The sequence below is a fragment of the Ctenocephalides felis genome, unplaced genomic scaffold, assembly GCF_003426905.1.
Source record: "Ctenocephalides felis isolate EL2017-DRISC unplaced genomic scaffold, ASM342690v1 CF-g0.4_SCAFFOLD_01886, whole genome shotgun sequence".
Taxonomy (NCBI): Eukaryota; Metazoa; Arthropoda; class Insecta; order Siphonaptera; family Pulicidae; genus Ctenocephalides; species Ctenocephalides felis.
In genome coordinates, this window is record NW_020538040.1 from 137,977,174 (window position 1) to 137,994,302 (window position 17,129).

General features: G+C 30.7%; 1 protein-coding gene across 1 annotated transcript in view; it reads right to left on the bottom strand.

Moving 5' to 3' along the window:
• The window catches only part of LOC113376476, a 93,085-nt gene that overhangs the window by 64,425 nt on the left and 11,531 nt on the right, over positions 1-17,129 (bottom strand). The window contains exons 5-11 of the mRNA XM_026616404.1: positions 13,107-13,277; positions 9,672-9,877; positions 9,105-9,265; positions 8,192-8,363; positions 7,682-7,746; positions 7,225-7,429; positions 4,981-5,309 (exon numbers count right to left, since the gene is read on the bottom strand). Of these exons, the coding sequence (XP_026472189.1) occupies positions 4,981-5,309; positions 7,225-7,429; positions 7,682-7,746; positions 8,192-8,363; positions 9,105-9,265; positions 9,672-9,877; positions 13,107-13,277 (1,309 nt within the window). The remainder of the gene's footprint in view (positions 1-4,980; positions 5,310-7,224; positions 7,430-7,681; positions 7,747-8,191; positions 8,364-9,104; positions 9,266-9,671; positions 9,878-13,106; positions 13,278-17,129) is intronic.

Below are 17,129 nucleotides of genomic sequence, written 5' to 3' on the forward strand. Positions count from 1 at the left end.
CAATTTGCCTTTAGGCACGATGCCATGTACCACTAGTCAACTTGCAACTAGCAAAAAAGGGGGGCCTCGCGAACGAATTTCGCCGACGCCCACGAATGGTCTAGCGCCGCCACTGTCTATATGTATTTATAGTTTTCTATATGTATTAATATTTTTCAAATATTACGTAAATAGCTGCTTGATTTATGACTTTATGAACAAAGGTGCTTAGAATACATTAAAAAAAACTTTTTATTAGAAAATTTTAATCATCAGAATTGCCTTGCCATTGAGTAGAATGTAAGTATTCCACTTTTTCGTATATTTTTAAAAATATTCTTAATAGTAAGAATCCTTTAACATTAATTAACATTAGTTAATGTATTTTTTTTTCAAATGTTTTGTTGCAACTCTCTGCAACTTGTTTTGTTTAAATTCAACTGGACAGCAGATTTTTTTTCACAAAACTTAAACGAAATATAAATTTATTCTGATCAATTAAAAAACGAAATTCGTTTGAATGAATAATTTTCAAAATAGTTTTCTTCTAAAACCGTTTCTTAAAGATTTAAACATTGCCCAAAAATTAATTATAACCACAATGATCAATATGAAACATAAAAATGTACGTTTTTATTTATACACTACATACTTTGTTTTCTAAGCACTTTGCGTATAATCACACTATAATTATTATTTAGTATAAATTTCTATAGTACTCAATTAGTCATTAATAATCGCAGATATTTATCAATAAAAATCTACTTCCACACTCATTTGCTTTGCAAGTTATTTACGTAATATTAGAATCGTTTCTAAGAAACTGATAGTAATACTTATATACTTTTCTTCATGTTTGTTATTCGTTTGATTAATTTTGAAAAATATATAGAAAACACTTTCTTCAAAATAATAGACAGTATTTTGTTTCTACACCTTCAGCCTTCAAAGGTTTTAATATAGCAGCAGATTATATATATAATATATTTCATAAGTAATAATGCACCCTGAATATGATACAATCAAACTTGACTTTAAATAGATCTTATTTAGAGCAATATTATAAAAAATTTGATAAAAGCTAATTAATTTCTCATAATATTGCTCATTTTATGAAGATCGGTCTTAAGATCAATGTATTACCATGTGAGGGCGTCAATATTACATATAAGTTTAAGTACTTTTATATATTATAGGGTGGGTCAAATTTTTTGGCCTTTGGGGCATATCATGATTCTTGATTTATGAGTTATTTTACAAAAATTTGCTGAAGGAACCATAGATCGAAAGTGAATTTTGAGCCAGCGAATTTTTTAATAAACCTTTTTTTTATATATTTCTTTCCACTCGCGAATTCTAGAATTAATACGTATTTAGCCGCCGGAGCAGCGGCATATGAGTAAAAAGAGTTATATCAATAAAAAAATTAGATTTACTCAACTGAAAAAGTTGAAACAAATTCCTTAAAATGAAAATAAGCATAAAAGTTGATATTGACCAGGACCATACCAGCATATCTGTATTATAACACATAACAGGCGGCTTATTTTTTAAAACTTTAATTAATTTTTATAAATAAACTACATCTTATTCTACATTATTTTAAGGTTTTAAAGATCAATTCTATCACCACGCAAAAATTTATAAAACTTGTGGACTACTATGTGATTTTTGCAAGTTGTATTTAAAGAAAAATACTTTATTGAAAGTTTCGCTGGCTCAATTTACAAGCTATGGTTTCTTCGGCAAAAGTTCTTGACACGATCCACAGAATCTGCGAAGAGTTTTTTTATAATTTTTTTAGCTTTATATAATTTGACCCCCCGTGATATATTAATATTTCGATATGACAGAACATTTGCATTATTATAATAATCCTAAGAACTTTATATTTAGCACCACATACGTACGCAACCATATGTAAGCGATCACATTTCTTGCTCAGGTTCAGTCTAGCACATAAATAGCTGAAAAACTTGCAACACAAAGAACCACATTTCTTCACATAAATATTTCATAACCAAAAATCTGTGTCACCCACAACACTATACCACATTATTTACAGTGTCATGTTTCAAGTCCGATCACTTGGTAAATTCGTAGCAAAAACTCAGATGTGGTCAAAAACACTGAGGTGACAAACAACTTATAAGAAACAGAAACCAAGAAATTCACAGAAGAACTGACGACGGGGGCGACTTCTTCTACCTCTGCCATTTTGAAAATGGACAACAGCAAATGCGAACTGAATTCAGCGTCCTGCTGGTTGATTTTGTCACTGATGTCGTGAAGGAGGTCAGAGCAATATTCCTAATCAGAGCGGAACAAATTAACTTCTTCGAACAGTAATTAAGCAATAAGTGTACAGCAAAAGAGCAGTGCACAGTACAAGTTGCAGAAATATAACAACTATAGCAGAAACTATTAGTCAATGCAACGCCAAGTGAAATGATAAAAAGCAAAATTTGTTTCAACATAACAAACATTCTCTACACAACAATCCGCTGAATCTAAGCTATACAAACTAAAAACTTGCACAAGCATGAAGATAAATTTAAAATCCTACTGGAAACCAATAATAATTTGGTCATACATTAAATTGTGCTCAACATTTATAGAGTAGGAAAGAAGTATTTCATATTTTCTTTCAATGAATAACTAAATGCAATTAAGGCAAATAAGCAATAAGTGCTATTTTACAGCAAAAGAGCAGTGCACAGTACAAGTTGCAGAAATACAACAACTACAGCGGAAACTATTAGTCAATGCAACGATAAACAAAATTATAACAGACAAAAATTGTATCAACATAATAAACATTCTCTACATAACAATCCACTGAATTAAAACTATACAAACTAAAAACTTGCATCAAGGATCAAGATAAATTTCAAATCCTACTAGGAACCAATAATAATTTGGTCAAACATCAAATTATGCTCAACATTTAGAGTGTGCGAAAGAAGTATTTCATATTTTCATTCAACGAATAACTAAATGGGTACATTGAATTTAAATCTGCAATGAAATAAAATACCAATAAAATTAAATAAGCTACCAATCAAGAAGAACTACAGTACGAGTATATGTTTTACTGATATTAATTTGGCATAATAAGTTAAAAGCGGCGCATTAAGAAGGTTAACTTGATAAAATTGATTTTTACATATGTGTGTGCACATCATGTTTTGTTGTACTAATATAGAAAATATTGATAAAACCATGAAAGTTTTGATTTCATATGTAACCTTAGTTGTGTGAGAAATACAAAATAATTTGGTTTTGTTTATATCATGTTACTAAATTATGCTTGTTTGTACATCAGAAATATTCTTTTCAACTTCCCGAAAGAAAAGGAGAAGTTTATGTTTTCATCAAAAAATCCAATTCGCTACTTTTATGTTTTCTCGACGTTTCAAGCCATTCTGAATCGAATGAGACCAAATTTGGAAAAAGTATGTGTGTGTGTGTATGTGAACAAATTTTTTGCCGTAAATTGACGTTTTCTCAAAAATGACTGGACCGATTTCAAAAATTTAAAAACCATTTGATGTGTATCAATGAGGAATATCGCTTGTCAGTTTTGTGCGACGATCAGCCGAGCCGTTTCTTTGTAATTTGGAAAAAAGTGTTAAACTTTTCGTCCACATTTAAGCTCATACTACCGAAGCCATTTTAAAAAATCAAAAGCTGTTCCAAAGATATTAGTTGGGAATGATACTGATTAGTTTTAGGTGAAAATCTACCGAGCAGTTTTCTTGTAATTCGTTGTTGAAAAAAAATTTGAGCCGATTTTTATGAAACTTTTTTTGATGATATATATCATGGTCTTATAGAACTTACTGAAATATTAGTGCCTTACGACAAGTAGTTTAATTCTAAAAATTCATCAATGTTAGAGCAAATTTGTAGTTACTTTTGACGTTTGTTAAAATTGAAATTAGAGGAGTTACTTGGTTTTTTAAGTGGTCCTATTATACAACAAATATTTTTTTAAGTTTGTTATTAAAAAAATGAATTGTATATTAGCAAATAGTTTAGAACCATAAATATGTTTTGTCTCACAAGTAATGTGAATATTTTTGTCTTCAGGATATTATGTTTATGTTTTAGAATTACATATTAGTTTATATGATTAAAAATCAAAAATTCATTATGCCAAAGAACTGCTAAATACAGAGCTTAAATATAAAAATAACTTAACAACATTGATAACACAGGTTCATAAGAAAATAAAAATTGTCTGTATTGGGTGTGCGGTGTGCGGCATATATTTTGAAATGTAATTTTCACTGCTGAACACTAAAGTCAAAATTGTGGCAAAAAATTGGAAGAAATTAAAAAAACGTCAAACCTCCGATCTAGTAATCTTCTGCGTAATAATTAAAATTCCATAATTTCTGTTGTTTCCTGGCCCTTTCTATCTTAAATGACCCTTGAGTTTCAATTAAATGATCTATTTAGTTTTTCTTTGTATAAATCAACAGTAATTTGCAAAAATATTACCTCCCTATTGCCCCTGGGTGATCTCCATGTTTTCAATTTGAATAACTGTTAAATGTTGGGAAATTACTGCTATATTCTACAAAAAAACTTTATAGATCATTTAGGCGAATACTTAATTAAATGTAGTCATTTAAGATAAAAAGGGCAATGAAACAATAGAAATTATGAGATTTTAAGTATCATGCAGAAGAATGACTAAATTGAAGATTTTTAATTTTTTTTAATTCTTTGCCACTTGATCCCAAATTTTGACTTTAGATTCGTGTTTAGTGGTAAAAAATACACTGGAAAACATATGCCGCACATCCAATACAGCCAACTTTTTTTTGTAAGCCTTTGTAATTTAAGAGATAAATACACTGACGGTTCGATTGTCCAAGTAATGTCTTTTTGGCACAGTAGAATATTTCCAATATTTCCCATGCGTTAAAATAAAAGCAAAATAAAACAATTTTATAAAATCATGCAAGCATGCAGTAAGCATAAATCTCCTACCTTTTCTCTAAGATGCTGCACCATTGGTGAAACGTCAGCCGAACTCTCGCTATTCGGAATGCGTCCAACCATAATAACGTTCTCACCAGTAACGTTGTATAGAGTCAATATGCAAGGAGGAGTTTGAGATGCGGACGAAGAGGATTCGTCGTCATCAATTTCATTTGCAGATTCCAAAGTATGTTTTGAATTTGGTCCAGAACGTGCAATATCTTGTAAGGCGCGCACGGCGTCCAATATTCCTAGCTCGGTGTGGGGCCGGAGCAGAGCCTCGTCGGTTGCACTGTATCCCAGGAACAGAAACACGCCGCGTGGCAACGCGTAATCACCTGCGAATAATAGAATATAATGTACATACTTGGAAAATATGATGAAATAATACAGTTTCATTTTATAGTTTACATTTAGTTTTACGAAAGTGTTGTGCGCTCACATCACACAATTTCTTTATTTGCTAAAAACGACAATAAGATTTGTATAGTTTTATTTTTTGATACAGTAATCTATGCAAGTGGCGAAAATGGCTTGGTCAGTAGCGTGCCCGACTCACACGCTAGGTTTACTCGGTTCGAGTCCTAGCACTAACATAAAATTGTCATTAGATTGCGATGCATGCAAAAAATGCGGGCACACGCCTGAGAGGGCGCCAAAACGAGATTCGGATATGAAATTTATAATTTATTTTTTTCAATATCATTCAAAAAATATATAATTTCTTAGCATCTTTTACTAATCTTAGACCATATTTTTTAATTTTAACTTTAAAACAACAATCAGATACACGATGGGAAAGATAGATGAATACGTACAACACTTTGGACCTTACGATATCAATTAGGAGAAGTTTACGATTCAATTTTAGATATTTTAAATAAGGAAAAATTGAATTGAAATAATCCAACGAAGAACCAGTGTTATGTTTAATAATGAGAGGATAGATTTTATTTGCTATCTGTGATTTGCTCAATATAATAAATCGCATAAAATCCCCAAAATAAATAAGTAAAATGTTCCAAACCCGAATATTAATATTACACATGCGCTAGAAATAAATGAAAATTTAAAAACACTTTTGTAAGCAATAATAAACATACTAAAATTGTTGGATATCCGAAAACCCGCAAATCGCCTTGATCTTCAAAATATATTAAAAATCAATGTATTTTATGCGCATTTAGTTTATATATAATTTTTTGTATACTAAATCCAGATTTATTAAAAATTATTTAAAAAAATTAACGTGGATCATGATTTTTTCACGATTTTCTTCAAAAAAAATCGAGGTGCTGAAAATTATAGTGTAGTTTCCTTTTGATGTTAGAATACAGTTGTAAAAAAAATACGATCGTAGTTTAAATAGTTTTCTAGATATACGCATTTAAAAACTGCGATTATTTGTGAAGTGTTTATGTAATTTTTTTTAGGCAAATGTCTTGCGAACTGTCTCGAAATAGGCATTTAAAAATTGCGATTATTTGTGTTTATCGAAATTGCGATTATAACTGTTTATGTATTTTTTGTTTTGTTTTAGGCAAATATCTTGCAAACGGTATGAGTATTTTAAAAGTTCTTGAATTGCTATTGAGAGAGTCTTTTAGGATACCAGTGTAGTGATACTTTCCTGAGAAACTCCGATGAAAGTGCATTTAGACATGAAACATTTTGTTATATGGTTAACTTTGGTTATAAGAAAGAACTAAGTCGTAGGATTTTGGAGCTTAAAAATTGGTTTTTGACAAATTGATTGTGAAAGTAATACAAAAGCATGATGTGTATATCGCGGATCCAGCTTTATAGTTTTGACTCAAGTCAAAGTAAGGTACATAAATATTATAATTGAATTGTGTATCAGCACCTCGTCACATTGGTCCACTCCGAGGTTAAAAATAAGTCTAGACTTTAATTTTTTTATTGAATGTTTTTATTAAATATGAACAAATTCTTCTCATACAGCTAAGAAACTCGTAACGATATGATATAAATTGAAATAGGTATAATATTCAACAAACAAACGACAAATTCATTGATAATAGAGAGCAAATAAGAGTCGGATTAAAATCAAAATATGTTTTGTGTCTATCAGTGCGTAGGCGTGTAAATGTTCCGAGAAATATTGTGTTTGTAAGATTCACATAACATGAATTAGCTTTTTAGTCAATACTTCTTCAAATGAATGATTTGTTTGAGTACAACCATCAATAAATTAAAAGTGTTTTTACAATAAATATAATGATCGGTTATTACCTGGTGGCGGTCGCATACATATGAATCGTCCAGAATAGCAGAGGCATCGTCCCCTGTAGGCCTGGTAGGCTGGTGCCGCGTGACTGTAGTACGCGAAGTCAGTGCGGCAGGGAGTGCGGGAAACGCACAGCGTGTGGCAGGTGAGCGATTCGCCCAAATCGCAATGGCACAGTTCGGAGCACTCGGGTTCATCTTCTCGAAATAGCTATTATAAAGAATTACATAATAGAGAATAAATTCAAATAAAAGTGTATCATCATTCTTATTAGATTTTATATGTATACGAAATCTTCAAAAGTATATCTTAAGTAAAGAAATCATGTGTAAGTTAGAGGTAATTATCTATACTAAAGATTTTTCACTTTTTTCGAAGCACATGGGTTTACCCACTCGAAATAATTATTACAAAAAGTTACCAAGTTAAATAAATACAAAAAATAACGAACTAATAACTTACTCGTTTACTATTTCCTTCGCGTATGTATTGATCTGATTGATTTGGACGTTGGACCACACAATACCCTGGAAAACAAATTAGTATTATACATACAATCAATAAGTAGCATTTTATATCTTGTTACATTATATAAATTTGATATTCAGTGATTGCAATAGTGATATTTACTTAAATATTTGTTAATTTTGTTCGATTGAAATCTATAAATCACATTACATTTTATTTCCAAAAGAACAATTTATTTTTTTGATTTATGATATGTCTTATATTTAAATGAGCGCTATATATCTTGGATTAATGCCAATATCATTTATTTAATTACTATTATTAACATGTAACATCCAGCGAAACTACTTTACACTCATTTATGAGGCATTTTGAATCAGAAAACATTATAAAACTTGCAAAAACTTCCAGGGAATAACTAATATAGGATTTGATTTAAAATTTAATATTGTTTTGTTTGCTTGATATAAATTAGTAAGAAGATAAGATAAATTATTATATTACTTGGAGGTATAGTGCTAGTTGCAGGTGTGGTCGTTGTGGTAGTTGTAGTCGTCGTCGTAGTCGACGTGATGGTAGTAGTTGATTCTCTGGCGGCTCCAAACATTCCATATCCGCCCAGGTTGATGGCCATTTCGGCTTCAGAAGCAACTTCTTCTACATTTGATTTTACCTGCTGCAAAATTATATATGTAAAAATACATTTCAGATTTAGTAATAAATATTTGCTAAATGTAGAACCATTTATTAAAGTATTTTCTAACAATAATCATCTAGTTATAACCTTAGAGTTTATGTAAAAAAAGGTTGTATTTAACTTAAAAATAACAAATACATCTTATAAAACAATTAAATAACGCATACTTAAAATTTATATGCAGGTATCATAAACTAACAACCGTTCTCAAAAACAAAAAAACTAACAATGAAAAACAATACTGTTGTTATAAAATTGACAATGTGGCCGCTTATTTTGTGGTAATAAAATCGCCCGACTTAAAGCGATGACTTGTTACACATCTTTTGTCATTTCATAATTTCATAACTTCATTCGTTTTTTAGATAATGGTGGCGAATCTTTTTACCTGCGGATCTTTAAGCTCCGCTCTACGTTATATCTAAAAATCAATATATGATAAAATTAAAAAAAGTACCAATATTGTATAAAACGAAATAAAATTATTATGATAAGGTAAATAATCTAGCGAGGAAAACTATAGTAAATGAGAATGATTGAAGTTTATTATATATATTTAATAAAATTATACAATCATTTTTAATTTAGAAGCAAGTTGGTCATTGTAGGGAAGATTTAATAATCTTATTTCGAGACCAAGAACAAAGAAATAAAATTTTAAAGATAGTTACATTCAGACTCTTCAAACATAAAGAAAAGTAAGATTGTTTGTTAATATACCTGTGGTTCTGTAACAGGAATAATTCTTTCAATAGCTGGAGCAGTTATAACCAGTTGCGTAGTGGTAGTTTCAGGAAAGGTCACTGTTGTCATTGCAGTACTGGTCGTCCATGGAGCAGCTTCCTCTAATCGTTGGATATGAAACTCTTTTTGAGAAGCCACTGAGAACAGAAATTAATGTCATCATTTGCATATACAAAAATTTAAATATTGATTGAACCAGCTCGAATATATAAATAAGTAGATATTTATACTATCAAATCTAGGCGACTGTTTAATTAAAGTAAAAACAAAATAGTGAACACACGAAAATTATTTAAAACAAAAACTTTTAATATGTACTAAGCAAAATTAATCAATAATGTATACGAATTCAAAAAATATTTATTTTTTGTCACTCTGGTTAAAGTTAGACTTGACATTAGTTAACCCGTATACGCCGGAGCGGTGGCATCCGAGTGGAAAGGGTTAATATAACAGGCATGTTTTCTGTGATGTATTACTATCTTGAATAAATAAATTTCTTTATAACACCGACATCCACCAATTCATATACGTTTTCCTTACCTACACACGGATTGATCCAAAGTAACCTCTGCCAGCCGAGGCATTCGAAAAGTTGCGCTAGATCGGCGCCCTTGCAGGCGCACGTGGTACGCAGTTCAGTCCCAAGAATGCCGAGCATCGCCACGCGGCACTCGGACGCCGGTCCTGCGCATTTCTTGGTCACGCTGTCCACAGCACACGACTGCTCGTACATCTCCAATCGGCCCCTGGATATAGATAATCATAGATAAATAAACATAAATAGATAACAATACAAGTTATTTTGATACTAGTGGGTTGCATGGTATCGTGCCTTAAGGCAAGTTGCTGAAACTGCCCGTACCGTAATTGAAATCTTGGTAAGGAACCCAAAAAAATTTACACAATATGTGTACACATTATTAAAATTTCTATAAAATATCTGATAATTTGATGTACATATGTCCAATAAAAATTTTTGACCGCCAAATGACATTTTTTAACTTATTTTTATTGAGAGTCCATAACCGCTGGACATAACCTTCCCAAAAATTTGAACAGTTTTTCACCTTGTCAATACAAGTAAAATATTATTATTATTGAAATCGGACGCTCCGTTCTCTTAAAAACTGAGTAATAGGATTCGTATGTTCTTTGAATAATTAAAATCGGTTGAACCGTGTTCCCGAAATCGTTGACGAAAATTTGTATCCGCACACACACACACAGACATACACACACACATACATCAATTTTTTCTAAGTTATGCCAAAATGTTGCCCTACGGGAAGTTAAAAAATATATCCGATACATGGGAAAGTACAGATTTATGTACTTTAATAATAATCAAAACATGGCAAATTAATTATATTATGATGGTTATTATTGTCTATGACAATTACTATATGATTTTATTTTTGTGAAGTAAAATTATCATTTTTCTCAAAAAATTTATTTTTTCATTTTGTGAATATTTACTACGTTTCGGTTTACGAAATAACCTCTTTTTTGGGATCAGAATAATTGAAACCAATTTTTTAACATTAACAAGCAATAGAAATTAATTCTAACTTTGCTGTGATGTGTTACATATTTCAGACTTTCATTTTTAGAAATATGTAACACATCGCATCATCATCATTTAAACAAAGTAAAGTAATATACCAATATATAACAAAACATTTTTTTTCAAACAAAGTTAACAAAAACCTTTGTGAAATCTTTTTTTCGTACTGAATTTTTTATTTCCCTTTCTCTTTCGTATTTTGTCTTAGCTAAGTTATATCTTTCTTTATATGTTTGATCTTCACCCGAAGAAGACAATAAATACATGTCACAACCGCACTCACAAAATTTGTCACAGCCGTACCCAACGCACATTTTTGAAAACAAATCTGAGCTAAATTATCTACGCAAAAACTAATAGTTGGCTTTGTTGACTATTAATGCTTAACTTACAGCAAAATGGACAAAAAATTACAAAGAGCGCTGATTAAACGCAATAAATGAAAACTTGTTCGAACAAACATACTTCATCTTTCTCGCTTTGGACCCTATCTCAAAATCAGTATAGCTTAGCTGTTATGACGACTGTCAATACTGTCACTACCGTACCCTGGCACAACCGTACCCAGCCTCTCTTACTCAAGGTAAGTCAAATAAGATCTTGAAACGTTTTTACAAAATTTATTTAAAAAAATTAAACCCGACTAATTTTTTTATTTTCAATAACTGGATGGATGCCTGAGTAATAACTTTTTTGTTATACTGTCATGGTACAGCTCATATTATTTTTTGTTATCTTTTTCAGCTTTATCTTTTAAATTTTTGGTTCATAAATTATTTGTTATATACATAACTAGTTTATTGTTGGTTTAGATTATGTTTATTAAATTACTTGTAAGTGTATACTGTTCCCACTAGTATAGGGATGAGAAATTCGAAACATCGGCAAGTTTAATATTTAAATATTTTCAACCTAACTTTCTTTTTCATTTTAGAATGAATAAGAGTCTTTTGCAAAAAGGCTTTTCAAAAAACTTGTTTGAATTTGCTATTGTTCAATTCTGCACGATTTTTAAGCTTTATTATAACATACAAATGCGTACATCGTTTTTTTTAGCATGGTAAATTGACCAAATATGAAGATGTACAAATATAATTGGTATTACTCACTGGTAATTCATTAACACATATAGAAAAAATATTAAAGTATGTATTTTGGCATATGTTAAATCATTATTTTATCTACTTTAAAATATCTACTCTACATCCTTACTAAATATGTCCGTTAATGTTCATATTATTAATAATAAACAACACAACTATAAAAAGAAAACCATAGATGATGACATTAAATGATACGAAGTTTATTCGAAGTGCAACTTTAACAACTCGTTTTATTAGTATAGTGATCTTATAAAATTGTTATTGATACTTTGAATTTAAGTGTACCGTGGTTATGTCACGCTATAACTGTTAGCTGCATTATTCACCAATTGTTTGTTCACGAGTTTTCAAGATGATAAAATGAAGAAATAATAATATATATATATATTTCTTACGAAGGTGTTTAATACCTTTAAAATTAATCACTGTGATAATTACACTTTATGGTTAATTTGAATACTAATATTTTATATTTGATATATTCCGAATATTATTTCAGTTAAGTCCAATATATTTTTTTGGAATCAGATTTGTTGTTGAAGACATCTAAACATTATCGAGAACTGGACTAAACGCTGGCCGATAAAAATCAACGAGAGCAAGTCTAACCATATAACATTTACTCACAATAAGACAACATGGAGTGTATTTTTTTACCAGATAATACCAAGTGCTGATAATACCTAAGTATGCATCTAGACCGCAGACTAACATGAAAAAACCAAATCATAACAAAAATCAAAAGCATCAAATCCATAGTCAGAAAACTTTATTGGCTGATCGATCATAATTCAAAATTAGCACTCGAAAACCAAATCTTGGTTTATAAAACGGTAATAATTCCTATCTGGTCATACGGAATAGAGCTTTGGGGCTGCTCTAGCTAATTTAATGTTGCATTGGTATAGCGGACTCAACCAAAACTACTTAGAATGATGACATCACTCTGGTAAGCGAGCAATAAAATTCTGCATGATGATCTGAATGTGCTATATATTGAAGACTTTATGAAAATAAGATCCACTAATCATCACCACAAATTAGAAAATCATCTAAATTCACTCGTTGCTCCACTGCCCCTTGCACCAGAATTAAGAAGACTTAAAAAATTATGTCCTATTAACTTGATCCAATAGATTGCATCTAATAATAATTACCCACTGGAGTAACTACTATCTACAATTATATGTAATTAATGTGAATCAAATTAACTCATGGAATGTAATTAATGTTCGGATTGTTATTAATAAAAATTGATTGATTGCTTGAAAATAAACAAAAATTGTTGTTAGATATTACTAAACTAACCGGCACTCTTCTTCCTCGCGGCATGTCTCAGCTACCGTGTGGCAGGCGGGTGTCGGTGGTATAATAACTCCTCCTGAAAGACCGTTGGGTTGCGGCTCAGGTCTCCTGGCGCAGACGGGATGCAACCGTTCTTGCGCCAACATGCACTCGTCGGCACGATCGCTTGTTTTTCTAAAAAAAGACAAAATAGTTAGTTAACAAAATGTCTGAAATACACACGAATAGTTAATAAAAAAAATACATCAAAATAAAATAGTTTATTTGTGGTATTGTAATTTCAATTATACAGTCAACAAGTAAACCATCCTAGAACTCGGTGAGTATGGAAACCATGATATAAAAAATTCGGATCTAACGTACAAATCAGGCTAGTTCGTAGTGCGATTTGTGGAAACTATAGGGTTTATACAAGAAACGAAATTTATGGAAAACCGGTTTCCGTTAATAATGTTTTTTTTCCAAGAAACGGTTTTAACTGGTTTAGAGTTCTTATAAAAAAAACTATTAGCTCGAATAACTCAAACAATTATTACAGAAAATTTCAAGTGATTAAAAGTAGTTTTGGACTAGAATTATTTTCTAGTCAATTATTTTATTGATAATGAATTTTTTTATGCAATTTAGTATAACAAAAAAATAATGATTGACCACGACTAAATAATTTCAAAAAACAATTATTTGTTGTTTATCTTATATATAAAAATGGATCGCAAAATGTGTTGGTAAGCGCATAGCTCAACAACGCCTGGACCAATTTGGCCAATTCTTCTTTTAAAATGTTCGCTCATATCCAAGGATGGTTCTTACGGCGAGAAAAAATCTAATAATTGCCGGGAAAACCCTAAAAACAGCCCTTTTCTTTTTTAATCGAGTAAGCAACGAAATTTGTAGAAAAAACAATGATCTATGTCATGACATTTTGTGTAGTTTTTGATAATCTAATTTTTAATATGTTTATATAAACATGTAAATATCTTTCTATTAATTAACGAGCTATATTGGCAGCCAAAAACATTGATGTAAATGAATTAAATTTCAAAATTCAAGAACAAATTAGAGGCGAATGAGTTGATTCGGCAACTAACCAAGACGATCCACCGGAGTTTTTAAACTCGCTGGATTTGGTAAGATTGTCACCTCACAATCTTTAATTAAAGGTTGGATCGGCAATTATAATGTTGCAAAATATCGACCAACCGCGCCTTTGCAACGGTTGCAAATTCGAAGGTTAGCGATAAAAAAATTACCAAACAACTTGATGGAAGCAACTATATTGAAAGGATAGTATAAAGCAGAAGATGTTCTCCGTGCATCTCAATGTTTCCGACTAATGTGCCATTTGAGATTAAACGACTACAGTTTCCAGTGCGTTTATGGTATCATTAAGTGTTTGTGGTATTAATTTGGAAAATTCATGTTTCTCACATGGAAAAAATGTATGTTGACTGTTCCCGTATTGGAAAACCATCAGATTTGTTTGTCTATGCGCTAGGTAATCAAACAAAAAACATCGTTTATCACAAAGCACTACAATGAAAATTGAACTGAATTTTGAATTATGATTTGCACGATTAAAATTACTTATTTTTAAATGCTTATATGTTTTATTTAATTATTCTTAATTCACACCGAATTATTACCAGGGTGACGGTTCTGTTCGGGATAATTTTTTGCAAAGAATAAAAAAAAGGTAGGAATAAAACACCGCCACATTACAAATTTTTTTGACAGGACAAAGTCTGTCGGGTCGGCTAGTACAAAATATTTTTACATATAAGGGTGTAAATAATTTTATAATAGTGAAACAAAAGACTGCTATCCATTTCTAACAGTGTTTTAATAAATATAGTATATTTGAAACCGTCTATCGCGTAGTATGGAAACCGCGCTATAAAAAGCTCAGCATTAATACAAATCACATCATTTGTACCGCGTTATACGGAGACCGATGAATACAAAAGACAAGAGAATTTATAACTTGTTTTAATTGATATAAAGTTTAAGAGTTCATATAAATATGAATTATTTTTTATTGATTTGAAAGGTTTTATGTAAGAGTATGATAAAACTTACAATTATTCAACATATTTGTAATATAATCAAAAGATTTTTTAAGAGTTAAATTCAATGAAACATTGTTAGCAACAATGATTTGAATTCATATTGAAAAGTGTGTTCCAGAATAAACTGAACAATTGGTTAAAGATGTAATGAAGAATCCTGGTTCGAAAAAAGTTAGTAAACTGATATGATCCGTACTTAAGAAGGCAAATTTAAAATAATTCAAGATATTTTTTGAATCATTTGACAAGATTTAAATCAGGAAATATAGGTAAGTCTTAACTTAATAGTAGTTGATCGGGGTATTAGGAAGACAAAAGTTGAAAAGTCACACTTTTAAATTACCGTTAGGACTCAGTAATTTAAATCTTGAACCTTTGAACAATAGGTACGTGATTGGACGACTTGGTTACAAATAATGTAAAATTCTTGCAATTTATAACAAGATTTATGCAATTTTTTCGGAATAGACAACAATATTATTATACCAAAATTCCTAAACTAAATTAAAAAACTGTTTTTAACAAAAAAATTTTCAACCAGACTTTTTTTGAAAAGACTAAATGCTGTAAAAGAGCTCTGGCACTTCCAAAACCGATATCGTGCACAGCCATGACATGAACTGGAATGTTTATATAATATAAACATATTGTAGAAAATAAAAAATTAATATCGATAATAAAACTTATATTGAAACTTTTTACAATATATAGTTATACTTGAGTCATTCATAGGATACTCGAAAGAAACTTATGGCTGTTTAACAAAAACCGTGCCGCGTTATAGGAAGATTTGCAATTTCAACTTCGCGTAGTATGGAAACAGCGTCCCCAGAGTACGGTTTTATAAGAGGGATGATTATAAATGGAAATTGTTGTTAGGCTTCAGTAATTTGGATCCTGCACTCGCAATTGGACGGCTTGGTTACAAATATAGCCAAATTCTCGCGAATTAAGAGTAATACAATTTCTTTGGAATTAACAAAAATTTTGTAGGCTCTGATGATACCAAGATCCCAAGTGATGTTATCAGCACTCAGTTTATATAATGATATGATAAAAAATAATACAAAAACTAAACTAAAAAATTGTTATTGATAAAAAAATTTCAAGCAGACTTTTCTGGTAAATATCACAAGTGCTGTGAAAGAGCCCTGACACTACTAAAACCAATCACACACCTTTGATAAAAACTGGAATGTTTATAATATGAACTTTATATTGTAAAACTAGTCGATAATATAACTTATATTAACCGTTTACATTATCTAGTTAGTAGAGTCATTCATAGGATTAAAAGGAACTTATGGGCGTTTAACAAACACCGTGTTATAGGAGTACCGCATTATAAGAGTACAGTATTATCAGAGGTTTGTCGCAATTTCTGCTCCGCGTAGTATGAAAGCTGCATTCTCAAAATACCGCTTTATATGAAGGTTGATTATAAATCAAAAATTCTGAAAATGACTGGAAAACGGTGCAATTCCAGTGTCGTTTTCAAATAATACGTATTTAAAATATTCTTCAGCTTACGCTATATAATCAATCTGGTTTGGATGTCGGTAAACATTAGTGTCATCGTGACAGATATGGCAACTGGTTTATTTCTCTATGCAGTGTTTTATCAGGAATCACTAAATAGAGAGAAGGAAAGAGATCATCCCCGATTTTTCACATCGTTTGATTCGACGTGAGAAGATTGCTCTGTCATCAGCAGCATCTCAATAAACCGGCGTGCACACAATGCCTTCACTAGTTCGTTCAGTCGTGCATTACAATCAAGTCGCATTTTGTGCATATCGAACTTTATCGACTTTTCTGGCGTCGAACTGACGCCGAATCTAATGAGGCTATGAGCTTTTAAGCACCGCGAACTTGTAACTTCAACTGACATCGTAGAAGATAGGTATACTAATGTAAAATGGTATTATAATCACTTTGAATTTAATTTATGGAATGATTA